At 42.1% G+C, this 19,225-nt stretch overlaps 1 protein-coding gene across 1 annotated transcript in view; it reads left to right on the plus strand.

Moving 5' to 3' along the window:
* The window catches only part of PRKAA1 (protein kinase AMP-activated catalytic subunit alpha 1), a 35,302-nt gene extending 16,467 nt beyond the window's left edge, over window positions 1-18,835 (plus strand). The window contains exons 3-9 of the mRNA XM_028748151.2: window positions 1,701-1,794; window positions 4,093-4,237; window positions 8,276-8,363; window positions 9,538-9,762; window positions 10,699-11,182; window positions 11,734-11,860; window positions 13,729-18,835. Of these exons, the coding sequence (XP_028603984.2) occupies window positions 1,701-1,794; window positions 4,093-4,237; window positions 8,276-8,363; window positions 9,538-9,762; window positions 10,699-11,182; window positions 11,734-11,860; window positions 13,729-13,973 (1,408 nt within the window). The 3' untranslated portion in view covers window positions 13,974-18,835. The remainder of the gene's footprint in view (window positions 1-1,700; window positions 1,795-4,092; window positions 4,238-8,275; window positions 8,364-9,537; window positions 9,763-10,698; window positions 11,183-11,733; window positions 11,861-13,728) is intronic.
* Window positions 18,836-19,225: the final 390 nt, after the last annotated feature.

The raw sequence follows: 19,225 nt of genomic DNA on the forward strand, positions 1-19,225 counted from the left end.
TCCTTGAGAAATGGAGCTCTCCCGTTCAATGGGCAAAATGAATGTTGGCAGGTTTTCTGGTGTGATTCTTGTTTTTTCTTTGTGCTATAAACCAGTCATGGCAAGCAACCATTTATAACTCACAGGGAGCCGGAAGGCACTTGGCTAAAACATCGAGTGAAGGCTTTTTTAGTCGCACAATAACAAGGATGGAAAATAACTCCCTTGGGGAAGTCAGTGGAAGCAAGGCTTGAATATGTGTGTGGGGGGGGGGGGTGTTTTAGTACTAGGTAATGCAGTTGCCCCATGGCAAGCAGTTAAACGTCTACCTATTATGGTGTGTATCCTCTTCTGACTACCTGCTTGTGTTGCAACTGCATTAGGTCTTAGGAGCCAACATCATGATTTTTAATTAAATGTATACCCCACCTTTCTACAAATGTATACAAGGTGGCTTACGCAAAAATGACACAGTACAAAATAAGACAAAAGTTCAACCTATAAACAAGACAAAGTGCAATCTAAAATGGAAAACCAGCAAGCAGCAGATCACTCCGTAGAAGATCAGGGGCTATAAGACTCCTCTTTTCCCTTCCTCTGATTCCAGTTTCTTCCGCAAGCCTTATCCAGGGTTCTCTCTTAACCAGGGTTTGCAACCAGGATCTGAAACAGCTCCCAATGTTAAGAATGGGTTTCTTTAGCAGTAACACTCAATGCTGATGTAATGCACCATCACGGTTAAGGCAGAGGGAGTCCTGTGAGGTATGGCAAGGGTCAGGGAGATTAATAATAATAATAATATTAATAATAATAATATTTTATTATTTATACCCGCCCATCTGGCTGGGCTTCCCTAAACAGGGCTGCCTTCAGATGTCTTCTAAAAGTCTGGTAGTTGTTGTTCTCTTTGACATCTGGTGGGAGGGCGTTCCACAGGGAGGGTGCCACTACCGAGAAGGCCCTCTGCCTGGTTCCCTGTAACTTGGCTTCTCGCAGTGAGGGAACCGCCAGAAGGCCCTCGGAGCTGGACCTCGGTGTCCAGGCTGAACGATGGGGGTGGAGATGCTCCTTCAGAAATAGTGGATTGCATGATCCTGAGTTCCCCTAAAAATCTTGTAACCATGGTTCAAAACACCGGGAGTTGTATATTTGCATTGCTTCATCCTTTTACAACACACGGCCCATCCAAGGTATAACCTAGTTGATCATGAACCTGCTTTCTCAGAATCTCCTCTCCTTGTTTTGATGCTGTCCCTAGCTATGGAAGCTTTTGCCATAGTCAAGTCATACTGCCTCTTTGGTGATGTGTGGTAAAATAGACTTGGTGATTGAAATGTTTCCCCCAGCTCCAGACAGTAGTACTGCATATTTTCTTTGGTCCAGGATAGTCCAAAGCAGTCCCTGAAGACTTTCAGGAGTCTGGGGCATCAATCAAAGCTACCATGGAATTCCCTCCAGGTGCCACAGGTCTGCTCTGCATTTTTTACTGACTCAGAAAATCCTGTGATAGCTGCATGTGTAAAGGAAAGGCCAGAGGCAAATCCTTTGCACTCTGAATGTGAAAGTAAGCTCCGTTGAACCTGATGAAACTTCACTTCTAGATAAGCGCATGTATTATTTGGTTGCTCATCCGTACACACCCTTCAATTGGAAAAGCTGCTCACTTTGTACGGCTCAAGTAAGTGTGTACAGTGAGTAAAATAATATATTTTCTTTCTCAGGTACCAAGTTATCAGCACCCCATCCGATATATTCATGGTGATGGAATATGTTTCAGGAGGTGAACTGTTTGATTACATCTGTAAAAATGGAAGGGTAAGTCTACCCAGTTTTTTCAAAGTCCTCCCTATATTTTTCATCCTTGGGTGGGCTGCGGCACAGAATTGTGAGTTCCTTGGTTCAGACTAGACGTTGAAAGCGAAGTATGCGAAAAGTATACTTCACATTGGAGTAGTCGGCTTATATGAACTTTCTCTGTTTTAGAAAATTGCAATTTCACAGTTCATGGAAAAGAGCAAGTGACTGGACTGTTCTCTAACCCCAAGTTAGATCGTTCCCACAATCACTTTTATGACCCATGTCTTTGTGCAGAGCGGCGCACCTTGAGTTCTAGGACCCAGTCTCTGGCTTATTTAGAAATGGCATCAACTCTGGTACTGTGTAGATCAGCAGTAGTGGGTGATAGGATGCATAAAATGTACACATACATTTAAACAAATACCAGTGGTGTGTCATCGTCCCCCCCCCCCCCCCATTTCTGTGGTTAGCTTTCGAAGAAAGTATCCACAATAAGGACTTCTGATCATTAACACCACTCTTCTAATAGTAGTAGTATTGTATGCCAGTGCTTTTTCATAGAATTGTACAGTTGGAAGGGACCCCATGAGAAAGGCATTTGACCCCCTGCATTGCAGAAATCACAGCTAATCACAGACCGATGACCATCCAACCTCTGTTTAAAAACATCCAGTGAAGGAGAGACCCATCACCTTCCAAAGTAATTTTTCTCAATGTATATATTCTCCTGGAAGCAGATGCAGAATAATGGACAATGAACTGGAAAGGAGAATGACTGGCATTCTTTTTCCTCCCAGTGAATACACTTAGTCATGTATCTGTGTCTGCAACTTTCTCCTTCCCTTCGTTATTGATATATTTGTATGACGGATGAATGGTTGCACACTGGTAAGAAGCGGCACGAAAAGGCATTTGGCTAGGCTGCAGTCTAACTTGTAGCTTCAAGGATCAAGGCTGATCTTTGGTCTTGTAACTCACTGGTAAGAGTACATGTTTTGCATGCAGAAGGTCCCAGGTTCAAATCCTGAAATCTCCAGTTAGAAGTGTGAGGCCGCCTTTGCCATGAGACCCTGCTAGCCATATTCAGGCAGATAAAGCCTGGGCAAGGTGGGCAGTAGTCTGACCGTATATATGACAGCTTCCATTGTGTTTTCCTTGTGCTTATTTGAGCTCCTGTGAGAGCAAGAGCTTTTCCATTGGTTTCATATGGGGGGGGGGGTCTTTAAGTATCCGTTTTCATTGCCAACATGGAGCTACAATCAGTCGAGATGCCCTGGTTCATATGAGAACTGCAGGTATGGTCTGATGAAGCTTTGTGTGATGTCTTTGATCTTGGTCTAGTCAGTGACAAAAGACGTCAATACAGTGGTACCTCGGGTTACAGACGCTTCAGGTTACAGAAGCTTCAGGTTACAGACTCCGCTAACCCAGAAATAGTACCTTGGGTTAAGAACTTTGCTTCAGGATGAGAACAGAAATCAGGCGCGGCGGCAGCAGGAGGCCCCATTACCTAAAGTGGTACCTCAGGTTAAGAACAGTTTCAGGTTAAGAACGGACCTCCAGAACGAATTAAGTTCTTAACCCGAGGTACCATTGTCTTTATATTAAACCGGAGTTTTTACCCAAAGGGATCCTTAGTATTGTTTTCAAAACCAAACAATGTTTGGCATTGTTTAGAATGCCACCTTAAGCGGGAACTGATGGACCTGTGGTTTTCTTATCAGAATGATTGATAGCTTTTCATTTGTCAAGTTGCATTATTACTTCTTCACTAGGGAAACTGCAAAATCACATATTAGCATTGCTAAAAGTGTGTCGCAGTTTCCAAAGTGTTTGGTTTAGTTGTGGGTCGGAGAGGTTGAGGATTTGTGTGTGTGTGTTGACATTTTAAACCATGTTAAATACCCTTATTAAGTAAAGTCAACGTGACAAAGCATCTAAGAAGCTGTTTTCTGAATCATGAAACATCGGTTTTGACACAGCTACGCTTTTCAAGGACCAAATGGTTTTTTTCTCTTTTTTTGGAGACAGCAAAGTTCTTAATCTAGCTCTTGCCACTACCACTAAGTAAGCAAGACTTGTTTAACTTTTCCAACTTCTTTTGTACCCCAGCATTTTTCTCCCCACCCTGTTTTTGAAAAAAACAAAAAAGGGAATATATTTGGCATCCTAATGCCACAAAGCTGACATGCTCTGCCATTAAAAAATTGGAAATGCTCAAATGTCTTGCAGTATTGCTTGTGTGTTTGTGTGTGTTTGTTTGTTTAAAAATGTATCCCTTTCCTTGTTTTTTTCTCTCCCTTCCTCTCTTGTTAGCTTGATGAAAAGGAGAGTAGACGTCTGTTCCAGCAAATCCTTTCTGGTGTGGATTATTGCCATAGGCATATGGTAGTGCATAGAGACTTGAAACCTGAAAATGTACTGCTTGATGCACACATGAATGCCAAGATTGCCGATTTTGGTAGGTTTCCTTTGATGAATGTCTCTTATTTTTTGGTGTACAATGAACATTTATGTTGTACTGAGTTCCTGGTGCTTGCATTGAACTCTGATACTAAACAGAGATCTGGGTCTTGTGGTGCTAAGGTGTTCCTTTGCCTATTTAGGAAGCAAAAGAAAGAAGGGTTCTTAAGGTCTGCCCCTCAATTTTTTTGTAGTTATTAACTTCTAGAATGCATTGATTATTTTCTTTCTTTGGGGGGCAATTCTTTTTGTTGGAACACTGCAGAAAAATGCTATCAAGGCTCTGCCAATTTAGGAAACATTTAACTCAGTACTGCTGCTGTTTGCATTATTTTTTAATTAACAAAATACATTGTTTGAAAATTTCAGAAAAAATGGTAACTAAAACAAATAAGAACGAAACAAAAAAATGCCAAATGTTGATTCAACAACTCAATAATTAGTCTCCCTCACCAGGTAAAATTGGTCTGCAGAATGTTTAATTCTATATAGACTAACAGATGTGAAAGATTAGCTCCTACATCCAGATGATGCTCACATTTTGTATTTAAAAACCTCAGTATAATATACTTTAGTGAAAGCCAGTGGGATTAAAAAACAGCACTGCAGTGCATTCTGTATACTTGCCTATCGCTGTTTGAAATCAAATGCAGACTGTTTACTTTGGATTTAAATTTGAACGCTCAACATGCATCTTGGTGATTAAACCACCCAAGAGGAAAAGCAAATGTCTTACTAAATCCTATTTACTCTGCCTTCTTTTCTGTTTATATGGTGATCAAAGCCGGTGCCAAAACTTGCTTTGACCAAGCTTATGTAATGTGAATTTGCAGCCCAATCCTGTGCTTGTTAACTGGGTAGTAAGTCCCACGAGTTCCATGGGGACATTTCAAGCAACCCTTCATAAGCATTGCATCCTTAACAGTGCAGTCCTATGCATGTTTACTCAGAAGTAACCTCCCACAGTGGGGCTTACTCCCAGGTAAGTGTGTAGGATTGCACCCTCCGTCTTCCCTGCTTCACTATGTGAGTTGGCACCTTACCACCAGCCGCCCACGGTGTCAGCCTGCAGTCCCTTCTCCCTACTCCATCCTTTTAGTGAAGAACCTGTTTTCTAGACAGAAGAGCCTGCCCCGCCCCACTCAATCCCTAAATATATCATATATCCATGCTATTTGTATGCTGCTTTGGCTTTTAAAAAACTGAGTCTAGAGAAAGCAAATCCACAAACACCTGCACTGTGGATTGTCCTTGCAAATAATTTGTGGCATATAAATTTGAATATATGGCTGCGTAATCCTGGCCTTGGATTTGTTCCCATGGTGTTTTAGCACCTGCTCTTGTAAACAGCTCTGAGGTCTCTGATGAAAGATGCTGTGCAAATGCTAAATATTTAGGTATTTCAAAGGTACGGTATAATTGGAGGTTCACCATCTTGCCGCATCTTTCCTCTCTGGTGGACTGCTACATCTCAATGCCCAAACACTTTGGGACAGCAAGCAGCTTTGCTTGCTTATTTTTAAAGTAGGATGTCGTTTTAACTTTCCAATATTAAATATGGTTTAGAACAGCATTAACACAAGGAGCTGCCTTCTCCCAAGCTGGATTGCTGCCCAAGTGGCCCACTGTATCTGCTCTCACTGGCAATGGCTTTCCCAGGCAGATATCCTACCCCTTTTTTGCCGGAGAAGCCGGAAACTGAACTTGTAGACTTCTGCATGCAAAGCATATTCTCTGTTGCTTGATATATGGCCCTTCCCCTTCTGCCAGCCCTTTGCAAATACAGTGGTACCTCAGGTTACATACGCTTCAGGTTACAGACTCTGCTAACCCAGAAATAGTGTTTCAGGTTAAGAACTTTGCTTCAGGATGAGAACAGAAATCGTGCTCCGGCGGCACGGCAGCAGCAGGAGGCCCCATTAGCTAAAGTGGTACTTCAGGTTAAGAACAGTTTCAGGTTAAGTACGGACCTCCAGAACGAATTAAGTTCTTAACCTGAGGTACCACTGTAGAGTAAGTAATTTGCCTGTGGTTGGCTTTAAGGGGAGATGAGCTGTCCTTTAAGGGGAGATGAGGTGGGGAAACTTTTTGGCTCAGCAGGCCAGATCCTTATCTGGCCACAGCCCTGCAGGCCAACTTTGACCGGTGGGCAGGACAACCCACCCGCCAATCACAGAACAGCATCATGCTGTTGGATGATTGACCTAGGTTGTCCTGCTAACCTGCCAAAACCCCTTGCATAATGGTTCCCAAGGGCCCAACAGCCAGCTGGCTGTGGAGGGCTTGGAGACCCCAGCACAAAGCAGTTTGTATGCCCTTTGCAGCTGATCTGGCAGGCTTCAACTTTACCACCCATCAGCTGCTGCTGGGCAATAGAGCCAAAGCCTCCTTTCCCATGCCACTGTACAACTGGGAACTACACACTTATGAACTGGCGACTGCATCTCTGCCTGCCCCATACCTAGCGTCACATATGACGTAAGGTGTGGAATGGGTGACTGCGGTTTGGGGAAATGGCTACAGTGGTACCTCGGGTTACATACGCTTCAGGTTACATACGCTTCAGGTTACAGACTCCGCTAACCCAAAAATATTATCTCGGGTTAGGAACTTTGCTTCAGGATGAGAACAGAAACCGTGCAGCGGCGGCGCGGCCGCAGCAGGAGGCCTCATTAGCTAAAGTGGTGTTTCAGGTTAAGAACAGTTTCAGGTTAAGACAGACCTCCAGAACATAGCTGTCAACCTTCCCTTTTTTTTGAGGGAAATCCCCTTATTCCAGTGCCATTTCCTGCTGCTTCCCGCTGCTATCCCGGATTGTTAGATATCCCATAGACTGTCCCCAGGACAGGTGAGGCTGCTGATCCCTTATTTTTGAGGCTGCTGATCCCTTATTTTCAAATCTGAAAGTTGACAGCTCTGCTCCAGAACGAATTAAGTTCTTAACCCGAGGTACCACTGTACTTTGAAACTCTGGTGAGCCGGGTTTGGCCCGTGGGCCAGAGATTCCCCACTTTGCTGTGCTACACAGATGATTGTGCAAATTTGTGCTGTGCCACCATTGCATGTCACCTCAGCAGAGCTGTACCTTTTCATCTAATTACGCACACTTGAGAAGCATGATGTTATCTGGGTTGTGGTTGCCGTTGCTGCTCGCTTCCCAGTCTTGTCCCCTTCCTTCCTGCAGAAGCGAAAACAAAAATAAGCTACAACTTGCAGGTGGTTGAGGGGTCATGCTGAAGTGGTGGTGCATCAACTGAAGGAGACTTAGCAATGAATGATAGCAGCATGCTATCTCTGTTCTTCTTTATGTGAAGGGTACATGAAACAGCATTTCCTCTTATGGGTCCAATGTTAAGTCATTCTCAGAGTAGGCTCATTGAGATCAGTGGACTTCAGTGGTCTACTCAGGGTTTGCCTTATCAGTAGTCCTCCAGCTGTTTTGGGACTACAATTCCCATCATCCCTGGCCACTGGTCCTGTTAGCTAGGGATGATGAGAGTTGTAGTCCAAAAACAGCTGGAGGGTCAAGTTTGGCTTCCACTTAGCTGGATATCATCCTGTGATTTGAAGTTTGGATGTGACATCTATAAAATATGCTTGTCATTAGTTGCCGATTGAGTTCCTTATTAATTATATTAGCAAGTTCTTAAAACTGATGCAGAGGAACATTTCCTCCCTATCTTCTGGGACACAGCTGCTGTTTTGTTTTGTTAAACTCCCTTCAGAATTCTTGGTCTTGCCACATTCTGGTGCAAGCCTCAAAATAGCCAATTCAGTTTTTCCTAAAACTTTAGCTTGGGGGGCAGGGTGGGACTCATTTACCCTGTTGTGTATAATTTCTGTTCAGATTACAACCATAAAACCTATTTCTTTACATTACTATATGTTTGGTGTCATCATTTTATTTTTTCTGCCTGTAATTTATAAGCCCAGGTAACAGTGTGCAGGTAGGCCAATACTTTTTTTAGCACTGTGAGAGGCTTTAATATATGTTCTGGGGCTCGTCCTCTTCATTTGAACTTTTGTGCATTTTCAGGCCTCTCAAATATGATGTCAGATGGAGAATTTTTAAGAACAAGCTGTGGTTCTCCTAACTATGCTGCTCCAGAAGTAATTTCAGGAAGGTAGTTTCTCTTCTTGGATAAATGTATAATATGTATTGTCAAAAACAAAGCCCTGCTCTTCAGTGTTAAAGCCGCAAGGTAGATTGCTGAACTTCCAGGTTTGGAAACTTGAAATGTCTGACTTTAGTGACTTCTTTTGGTTCCTTTCAATGCTTGTTATGTATAAGACTTTCTCGGGGGGTTGGCATTTGGACAGTCATATCATCATAAGCCAAGGTCTGAATGTGAGCCTTTGGCTGCACTTGCAGCCATTCCATTTCTCCCTTTTACACAAACCATTTTGTCCAAACTGGGAAAGTACAGTTAACTGCAAGACTTCTGGCTTGTTTATGTGAAAGGAAAATGGAGGGGCTGCATGCATGCTAACTTGTATCCTCGATGCAGTTGTCCTGCAAACCGTGGCATCACTACAACTTATTAGAATGAAGTAGGAGCAGGAGAGCAGTGATGTTGGGGGTGCACAGGTGCATCATGGGAGCCATTCATTGCGCACACTGCTGTACCCAACCATGCCACTGCCCTAACCATCCCCTTCATCATGCCATTGTCAGGAGGGCAGTCCAACTGGTACAGTCCAACAAGATACAGTCATCCTAACGCTGCCTATAACTTGTCATTGTGGTTAAAAAAAAAAACAGTTTGCCAATTTTAGTCATTCAGCTTTGCTGAAAATATGCAAGTGCTTGGCTTTAATGAAGATGATAAACTCATATATTTGGGGCATGCTTGGGAAAATAATTTCAGTGTCTTAAGAACCAAGGTGACTATGATCGTAGGAGGGTTTTCAGGCTTTGCCATATGAATTTAAATTATCGTAATGTGGTTTTGGTTTTATCAATTCTGCCTTAGTGGGAATCGTATTGGGTGATATTCCTAGCACTGTGATGCCAGCAGAGGCATCCATTTATAGAAAAAGCAGGGAGACAAATAGTAGCCATGGTTATGAATAACCAGGGCTTGCTTCTAACCAGGTTCTTGACATAGACATGGTGGCTAACTAAAAGCTCACCACACTTTTTTTGGTCCATTTTATAGCAACAGTTAAAAGCATATTGAATTTTACTGCTGTGTGTGGTCTTTTCCATTAATTGCTGAATGACTGACAAACCAGATCAAGAAGTGCTTTGTGTATGTGTTACCTGAACAAAATTTAATTATGAGCTTCATTTTTCAGGTTATACGCAGGTCCTGAAGTGGATATATGGAGCAGTGGCGTTATTCTCTATGCTTTGTTATGTGGAACACTTCCGTTCGATGATGATCATGTGCCAACTCTTTTTAAGAAGATATGTGATGGTATCTTTTATACGCCTCAGTACCTGAATCCAGCAGTAATTAGCCTTTTGAAACACATGCTGCAGGTGGATCCCATGAAGAGAGCTACAATCAGAGACATAAGGTATTTTTCACTTGGAGTAAAAAATAAAACAGAGACCAGGACGCGCCCCTTTTTCTAATTTTTTATGCTAGTGTATTAAAAAATAGATTTAACATAACCTTCATTTTAATTTCCTAGAGGTTTGAATAACTTCCTACGCTGATGCTTCAAAAACAGTATTTGCAGGATTCATTTCTTTGCTTTTGCATTGTTTTTCTTAGTTATAGTAATGTATTAAGTCCCTACCATATATTTAGCTTTATCATATGCTGATTTTTATATTAGATTTCATTGTAATTCAAACGTTTTGCAACCACCATTCAAGTACAGGAGAATAAGCTTTAAATAACAGGAAAATAGACTCATATTATAAAATACATAGAAAAGATTAAGTCAGTTTTAAATCAAGTTGTGAACAGAGTGTTGTATCTTATTCTAGCTTCACTTTTAAATATCTGTCAGAGATTATAAATTGTATCGTACATCAGTCATACTCAAGAGTAGACCCACTGAGATTGCTGGACATGACTAACTTAGGTCCATTAATTTCAATGGGGCTACTCTCAATTGAATCCAATCAGACACAATTCAATATGAGATGAAGGCAACAATGCTGCCCCACTTAGAATGGGGAATTAGCCCCGTTTGAATAGACTTGGTTAGGATTGCAGTGTAAGAGAAGTACTCATGTTTAGACTCTGTAAGAAGAGCTAGAAGGCGTATGTTGGGTGGAGAGAATACTAAAAAGGCTTACATCCTAGCCTGATAACTACTTTGGCCGCAGTTGCAGCAATTATCACAGTGTTCTGCTGTGAGCCACATCAAATTCCACCTGCAAAGTGCGAACTGAAAGGTCTTAAGCTGCTAAAATCCGTATTTGCAATGTTTTGTTGATAAAAGGCTTTCTAGCTAATACACCAATTAGCTTTTGAAATGACTGGATCGTTTGGCATCTAGGGAACACGAATGGTTCAAGCAAGACCTCCCCAAGTACCTCTTTCCCGAGGACCCATCTTACAGTTCAACGATGATTGACGACGAAGCCTTAAAAGAGGTCTGCGATAAATTCGAATGCACAGAGGAGGAGGTGCTGGGCTGCCTGTATAACCGGAACCACCAGGATCCTTTAGCGGTCGCCTACCACCTGATTATAGATAACAGGAGAATAATGAATGAAGCGAAAGACTTCTATTTGGCTACGAGCCCACCAGATTCCTTTCTCGACGATCACTTCTCCCGCCCCCACCCCGAAAGAGTGCCATTTTTAGTGGCTGAAACGCCAAGGCAGCGCCATACGCTCGACGAGCTAAACCCACAGAAGTCCAAACATCAAGGGGTCAGGAGAGCTAAGTGGCATTTGGGGATCCGGAGCCAGAGTCGACCCAACGACATCATGGCAGAAGTTTGTCGAGCAATCAAACAACTGGATTACGAGTGGAAGGTGAGATGATTACTTTCTGCTAACAGGCGGTGGTTCGAAAATTGGCTTAGGGTTGAATCCCAACTCAATGGACTTGTCATGTCTGTCTTCATTGGCACCAACCTATCCATTACTGTTTTGGAAGTACCTTAATTTATTTATTTTTTAAAAGGTGGGATTTTCACTTTCAACTATGTTTCCTATGGGACGCGGGTGGCGCTGTGGGTTAAACCACAGAGCCTAGGACTTGCCGATCAGAAGGTTGGCAGTTCGAATCCCCGTGATGGGGTGAGCTCCCGTTGCTCAGTCCCTGCTCCTGCCAACCTAGCAGTTCGAAAGCATGTCAAAGTGTAAGTAGATAAATAGGTACCGTTCCAGCGGGAAGGTAAACGGCATTTCCGTGCGCTGCTCTGGTTTGCCAGAAGCGGCTTAGTCATGCTGGCCACATGACCCGGAAGCTGTACGCCGGCTCCCTCGGCCAATAAAGCGAGATGAGCGCCGCAACCCCAGAGTCGGCCACGACTGGACCTAATGGTCAGGGGTCCCTTTACCTTTACCTTTATGTTTCCTAGGTGGTGAATCCATACTACTTGCGTGTTCGAAGGAAGAATCCAGTGACCGGCACGTATTCCAAAATGAGCCTCCAGTTATACCAGGTCGACAGTAGGACTTACCTATTGGATTTTCGTAGCATTGATGGTATGTCATGTTGATCATTTGCCAGCAACCTCTTTCTTATCCAAAGTGCTGCAAAACATTTATTGTGCTTATCCTGCCCTCAAATCTGTGAGGCAAACCGCTATTATTCCACACGTGGGATCTGAGGATGGCTTAAAAACACTATGAGATTTATTGCAGCGGGTTTAACCTATTAATTCATTATTATTACAGTGGTACCTTGATTGTCGAACGGCTTGGCTCCCAAACAAATCGGCTCCCGAACGCCGCAAACCCGGAAGTTAGTGTTCTGGTTTGCGAACGTTTTTCTGAAGACGAATGCCCAATGGGGCTTCCATGGCTTCCAATTGAGTGCAGGAAGCTCCTGCCACCAATCGGAAGCCGTGCCTTGGTTTTTGAACTGTTCCAGGAATTGAACGGATTAAGTTCAACATCCAAGGTACCACTGTATTATTAATTCTGACTTAATAGTTACTTCTTACCCGGAGGTCTTCCAGCAATTTACAACACATTTAAAACATAAATATAAATACACTATTCCATCAGAAATGGGGGGAGGGACCCATAGGAATCTTTGGCAGCACACTAGTAGCAAAACAACATAATTGTAGTTCTTATTAAAAACCTGGGGAAAGAGATAAATTTTAACCTGCTGCTGAAAAGATATCAACAAAGGTAACCATCCTAGGGAGAGCATTCCACAGAATGGGAGCCACCACCGAAAAGGCTGTCTCAGTGTCCCTACCCTCTGAGCTACCCTTGGTGTAAGCATCTGGAAGAGGCCTTCCAGGAGAAATTGGGGTCCTAAGCTGTAAAGAGCTTTGAGCTTTCTTTTCTTCCTTTTAGTTTTATTGCACATAGCCAAAGGCTGCCGCAATGTACACAGAATCATTCAACAATTGAAAGAAAATATACTGAATTGATACAAAAAACTTAAAACATTTATATTATCAAGACATTACCTACTCTAAACAGAGCTATAAAAGTACCTTAATATACAAGTTAAGACATTAAACAATAAAATTTATAAGCTAAAATTATCACATGGCCACTAATATATTAAAAATAATGTTAATTAATGCAGAATTAAAGCAATCTGTTCACCTCAAGCCTGTCAGCAGTTGTGCCGCCACATTCTCTACTGTTACCACATGTGGAGGTGAATACTGGCCATGACTTTTCATGGAGGAAAGGTACTAGGGTATCATAGTGATGATAGTTGTATGAGAGACTCCGGTTTAGAGATGGTATACTTCTAAGGACCAGGTACTGGGGGATGAATGGAATGGCCAGCACCATTGCTTGCGAGCTTCCTGGCTGGTGACTAGTGGAAACAGAATGGTAGGGGGAGATTGAACAGCAAGGCAGTTCTTACGGCCCCATTGAGTTCATAGGATTACTTCCAGAACCAGATGTCAGCACTTCTTCCACTGAACCACAATGGCTTCGGCTAGTGAGCTGTGACCATAATAATCCACACTGAGAGCCAGTGTGGTGTAGTGGACTCGTAATCTGGTGAACCGGGTTCGCTTCCCCGCTCCTCCACATGCAGCTGCTGGGTGACCTTGGGCCAGTCACACTTCTCTGAAGTCTCTCAGCCCCACTCAACTCACAGAGTGTTTGTTGTGGGGGAGGAAGGGAAAGGAGAATGTTAGCCGCTTTGAGACTCCTTCTGGTAGTGATAAAGCGGGATAGCAAATCCAAACTCCTCCACTACTACTACTACTACTACTACTTCTTCTTCTTCTTCTTCTTCTTCTTCTTCTTCTTCTTCTTCTTCTTCTTCTTCTTCTTCTTCTTCTTCTTGGTGTTGTAACAGCTTCAGCTTCATTTGCCATTGTACAGCCTTGTCACTGCGGCTCTTAAATTGTTTTCTTTTCTTGCACCAGATGAAATTACCGAAGGAAAATCGGGGACCACCACTCCCCAGAGGTCAGGCTCTGTGACGAACTACAGATCTTGTCAGAAGGATTTGGACACTGAAGCTCAAGGAAAATCCTCTGATATGTCTCTTACCTCATCAGTGACCTCTTCCCTTGATTCCTCTGCAACCGAGTTAACCCCAAGATCAGGGAGCCACACGATAGAATTTTTTGAGATGTGTGCAAATCTTATTAAAATACTTGCACAATGATTTGTAAGATTGGCTTTTTTTTTTACAGCAATAAGCATGCCTAAAAAAAGAGAGAAAAAATCATAGTCTGATGCTTCCAGTTATAATCAAGTTGTAGTTAACTTCGGCGCTGAGAAGACTAGCCACATTGCAATTTGCACAGGAATTGAACATACATTTAAAAGCAGTCTAGACCTCTTAACGTAATGAAGCAAATTATGATTAGACAGTCACTGTTGTGATAACAGGTACAAAAAAAATATATGACAGCCTTTTCCAGCAAGAGTTTATCTTTCAATGTACGCACATTGGGGCTTCATGGAGTATTAACTGTGTGGATCATTTTTGTAGTATGTATTTCTATTGCTGATATTATATACCTGTTACAGTATAAGTGGTCACTTTCTGGATGAGGGGTGACTCTTGGGATCCCAGCCTTCAGCTGCACCCTCCTCTGTCAGTATAAGCGTTCTCTTTGTCAAACAGCTCTTGAAACTTGTGGCACTGGTCTCAGGTTTTTGGCAGCCGGTGGTGTGCTGGGATGAAAAAGGCTAAAGCAACTTCTACTTTTGCTAGTCAATGTGTTGGCAGATGCAACTAGGTTGTACGCAGAGTAGACCCATTAAAATGAAAGGACTGAAGTTAGTCGCAGCCATTGATTTAAAAGCGTCTACTCTGAGTAAACCTTAGTTAGTCAGAAACCTTATGCATTTGAGTTCTGCATAAAGCATAAGAGTGAAAATTGTAACGCCAAATAGAGTCAGTCAAAGCAGTGTTGGGTTCGATATTGTGATAAGAGTGGAAGAAATGGGTCGGGATCTAAAGAATCCCGGAACCTGTTTTTGAGTTTGAGGGCGGTTTTAGGTGTGACTTTTCTTGAGCAGCCACTGCATATGCCACACATCTTTCAGAAGCATTTCAGGGACCTCTGTTTAGTTGGGGGAGCAATTCAGAATTCTCACCACACTTAGTGCAGGCTCTTTCTCTGAGCCTAATTGGATGCTTAGATCTTGCTTGTGGGATTTAGTCAAGAACTGCAGAGAGCAGGGATGGAAAATCTTAGCCCCATGGACTGGATGCAGCTCATAACCAGAATGCAGCTCATTCATCCAGCCCGTGGGTCCCCTCTTGACCATCAGCTGCTCTGTAGGGTGAGAAAAGGCCTTTGATGTTGTGCAAAGTCTGCAATTCCAGCTCCTTCCTCTGCAAATAGATCTGCTGGAATGTGGCCCCCAACAGCTAATGCGGCCCTCAGCCCCCCCCAAAAAAATATTATCCACCCCTGACTTAGGGAAAGGGGCTCTCCAGCCTCTGGTGCTACCGATCTTTAAAGTCAAGAATAGACTTGGTAGGTTCACAACTGTGTAGATTCAGCGACCCATGTGTCATACCGGTAGCTAGTGAACAGCTTCCTGCATGCTACTTACAGGATGTGGCTCCTGTGCCTGCACCCAATGAGCATGTGGCTCATCAGACAGTCCCAAGCGGATTGGTGCATGCAGTTCTAGAATCTTGCACTGAGAATTCCTTGGCGCCCTGTTTTCATACGGCTTTCATATACAGATTTTTGGCAGATTACTCTTCTGGTAATGGCCTGTGTTGCATAAATCACTTTTTTTACACAACTTTTTAAATACTGAATTCAGATTTCTAAAAAATAATAAGTAGCTTTGGTTCAGTTTTGAAATGTACAGGAACCTCTTGATTAAAAAAAATGAGCGAGCAGGTTTGGCTGCTAGAAACGCAAGTGTGCTTTTCAGTAATGAACTGCAAGTGTTGACAGAATGGCCAGCAACAGCAAAAAGCAGCTGGGTGCGCTGTGGGTTTTTTAAATGTTTATTTGATGAATTTACTCCAAAGAACACATTGATTTAAATGTTTTTTTTTTGTGTGCGTTTTTTTTGGTAAAGAATTGCAGAAGGATATGCCAGTGGAAATGCTACATTTTCCCAATCATTGCCCAGTGCAGACATACCAATCATGATCAACACATAGTTTGGTCTGTTGCCTTAATCCTGGTTAGGATTTCAAGCATACCAAACACACAGTGAAGATACATCTTAGCTTGCCAAGCTAAGTCCCGCCCCAAATAATAAGGTACAGAAGACTTGCCTTTCAGCTTGCAAGCAGGTAGTGGAAACTGCCTTGCCTATGGTGCTTTGCGGATGTAGCACTTTCACCATGGTTAACGCAAACTGTTTTTGCACCTTAGTTTCTAGCCGATCCTTAACCGTGATTTAGGTCAGCCTTCCCCAAACTGGTGTCCTTTCAGATGTTATTGTATTATGACTTTATTATCTCTGACCATTGTCTCCTGGCTGGGGGCGATGGGATTTGGAGTCGATAACAACACCCAAAGGGCATCAAGTTGGTTAAGTATGATTTAAGTGTTCAGACAGTTAAGGAAAACACAACCATGTTAAGTGTTATGTTTGCTGCACAGTACCTGCAGATCACAGAAAACGGATCTCTTATTCATTCATTTTGGTGGTAATCTTCCAAATGTATTGCGCCAGCAATAAGTAGAAAACCACCGAAGGGAACAATCCTGTTTGAACTGATATATTATTAATCTGGATCTGCTAATGGGAGAATTTATAACAATAATTTCTCAGCGTAATGAGCTGAGATATGAACAAGCCTTTTATGCTGCCTCTTCATTCCTTGCTTTGTGATAGGAACAAACCAAACGAGAAGCCTTCAATTAATTATAGTTTCCTGTTTTGTATGAACAGAGAAACCATGGTTAACAGCTTCAGAACAAGGCACTATTTTCAACCAAATTTAAGCAGTGGTTTAATACCTGGCCTGTTGGGTTATCCGTAGTTTTCCAATTAGGACAAAATGGGAAACTATACTTAATGGAAAGCTTCCTGATTTCCTTGCTAGCTGATGCGAAGGGGCTTTGTAACACTTGTTCACAGCTTGCCTTTAAACCAAGGTAATGATTGTCCCAACATAGTCAATATCTGCGCTTGAATATGCACTGAGTTAGAATAAACATGCAGCTGCTTAAGCTCACATCTGCTGCATGAATTCATGCACTGTCGACTGTCGGTAGTTTAACTAGAAGGAAGTTGGACCATTGCATGGCTTATTATGGTGTCAAAAGCCCATAAACTCCAGCTACTTGGGAATCTTGCCGTGCCCTGGTCTTTCAGAGCCAGATACATTGAGTGGTCTTTTCACATCACATTTTCCGCCTATTTTCAAACAGTGACATAACTTTCCAGAATGCAGCAATGTCTTTAGAGTGGAACTTGAGCAGCGATCTGTAATTTGTCCTCCCAAAGGAGAGAAAGAGAGAGAGTGTGTGTGTGTGTGTGTGTGTGTTGTCAGAAGGGAGGGGGCTTTAAAGGAACAAGGGGTATGTACTGCTGCTGCGATGCCGTAAGAGAGAGAGGTTGTCTTGGAGGACCAAGCAACAGTCCTACCTTTTATATAAATACCTTTTATGTCTAGTTCTGCTGCACCTATTCAGTAATTGTGATTTTATTTTTGTTGTTGTTAATAGTGCACTTGGCAAAATGATATGAACACACTCTTCCCCGCCCCTTTATTTGCTGGGTAGCTTTCCTAGGATGTGTTCAGAAACCAACCCGAAAGCTCTCTTTGGCAAACGTCAGACAATAGTGGGCACAAGCCATAAGCATCGCTGCTGCACATCGTCTCTCTTATCTCTGTGGGATATGCAGCCCAATTGTATGCATGTTTCTATGGAAGTCCCACTCAGCTCAATGGGGCTTATTCCTAATTCTGCTTGCGTTAGGACTACAGCTTCAGTGAGACTCCTATACAAGCTCCATTGAGAGGGATGGGACTGGGAAGATATATGCCAGCAACCTCTGTCTTTGCACTGGGAACAATATATGTCATTTTTGGTTTTGTGCTACCAGGTTGTCTGGGTTGTATCCAGTGTTAATTCTTACATAAAGCAGAACCATTGAAGTTAATGGGCATTAATTTGGGGCCTTTAATTCTAATGGGTCTGTTCCCAAATTTAACTTGGTTGGATACATCCTTTATATTATCATGGTCCCTAGGACTAAATACATAGCAGAAGGGTACCGTTATTTAATCTTAAATGGCCGGTTTTAAATTTTTTTTTAAAAAAATAGTTTTTGGCCATGAAACATTCTCTTTCTATTCCATTCTTTTAAAAATTACTTTCCCCTGCCTCCCCAAAGTGCAGGCTATCCAGTGTGTATTATTCAAGCAAAAAACAACCCTTTTTCATAGTGTGTGGTTTTTTTTTACACTTACAGTAAAATATTGATGTTGTAATTACTTCTTTTTTGTGTGACCCTGTGAGGTCACCTTACAGTTGACTTTTCTTAGTGGTATGTTAGGATAGGGCAATAGATGGTCATGCAACAAGAGGAACTGCTTTGTAAAAGAGACAGCCATGGAACTGTGAAGGAAAAAAAGGGCTTTCTCAACAGCAACTTCAAAAATAAAGTCAATAGGGAGCATCATGTTAATTGGCCAAGTACCGTCAAATGATTTGTTTTTACTGAAATTCATAATCAGTTGCGAGGTGTGTGTGTGTGTATAAAACTGTCCACGTGCAATGTAATTTAACACTGGTGAGAGGGTAGAAGTCCATCTTTGTGGTGCAATATTTTCAAAAGACCAACTTTCGTATGTGTTCTGACATTTTATGTGTTTCAGTACAAGCTTTTGAGATACTTTCTTTTGTCAATTGATTTTACCATTGTATAGCTTATGACATGGATGACCACCTTCTCTTACAAACAAGATGTGCCTACTTCTATTGCGGATTTCTTTTTTCTTTTTCGGCAATACTGAATGAAACAAAAATGCTTGTGATAGCTGTATATGACTTGTTACTTTTAATAAACATTAAATTGTATGCAAGTAAATCTGTGAAATGTATTTGTGTGCACGGTGTTCTGGCTTTCTTTCTTTTATATATATAATGCTTTATTATGCTTACGCATCAACAAAACACAACAAAGAAAATCATTTACATCATTTACCACACCAAGTACAAAGTCACCAAAAAAGAAAAAAATAGGTTCATATACTTGACAGTAAATTTTCTTAAAATACTTCTAACTTTCCGTTTTCTCCATAGTTCATTTCTTGTTCTTTAACTTTTTGCATAAACCTATCCACTCATTCTATAATAAAGTATTATTTCTTCCATATCATTATTTTTTACTTAGTACAGCTACAGAGGTTATTCAAAGCCAGCAACTGAATTCAGACTACCACAGTTGTTCTTAAGAAATGTTTTGCAATAAAGACTT

This window comes from Podarcis muralis, chromosome 11 (genome assembly GCF_964188315.1).
Source record: "Podarcis muralis chromosome 11, rPodMur119.hap1.1, whole genome shotgun sequence".
NCBI classification, from domain to species: Eukaryota; Metazoa; Chordata; class Lepidosauria; order Squamata; family Lacertidae; genus Podarcis; species Podarcis muralis.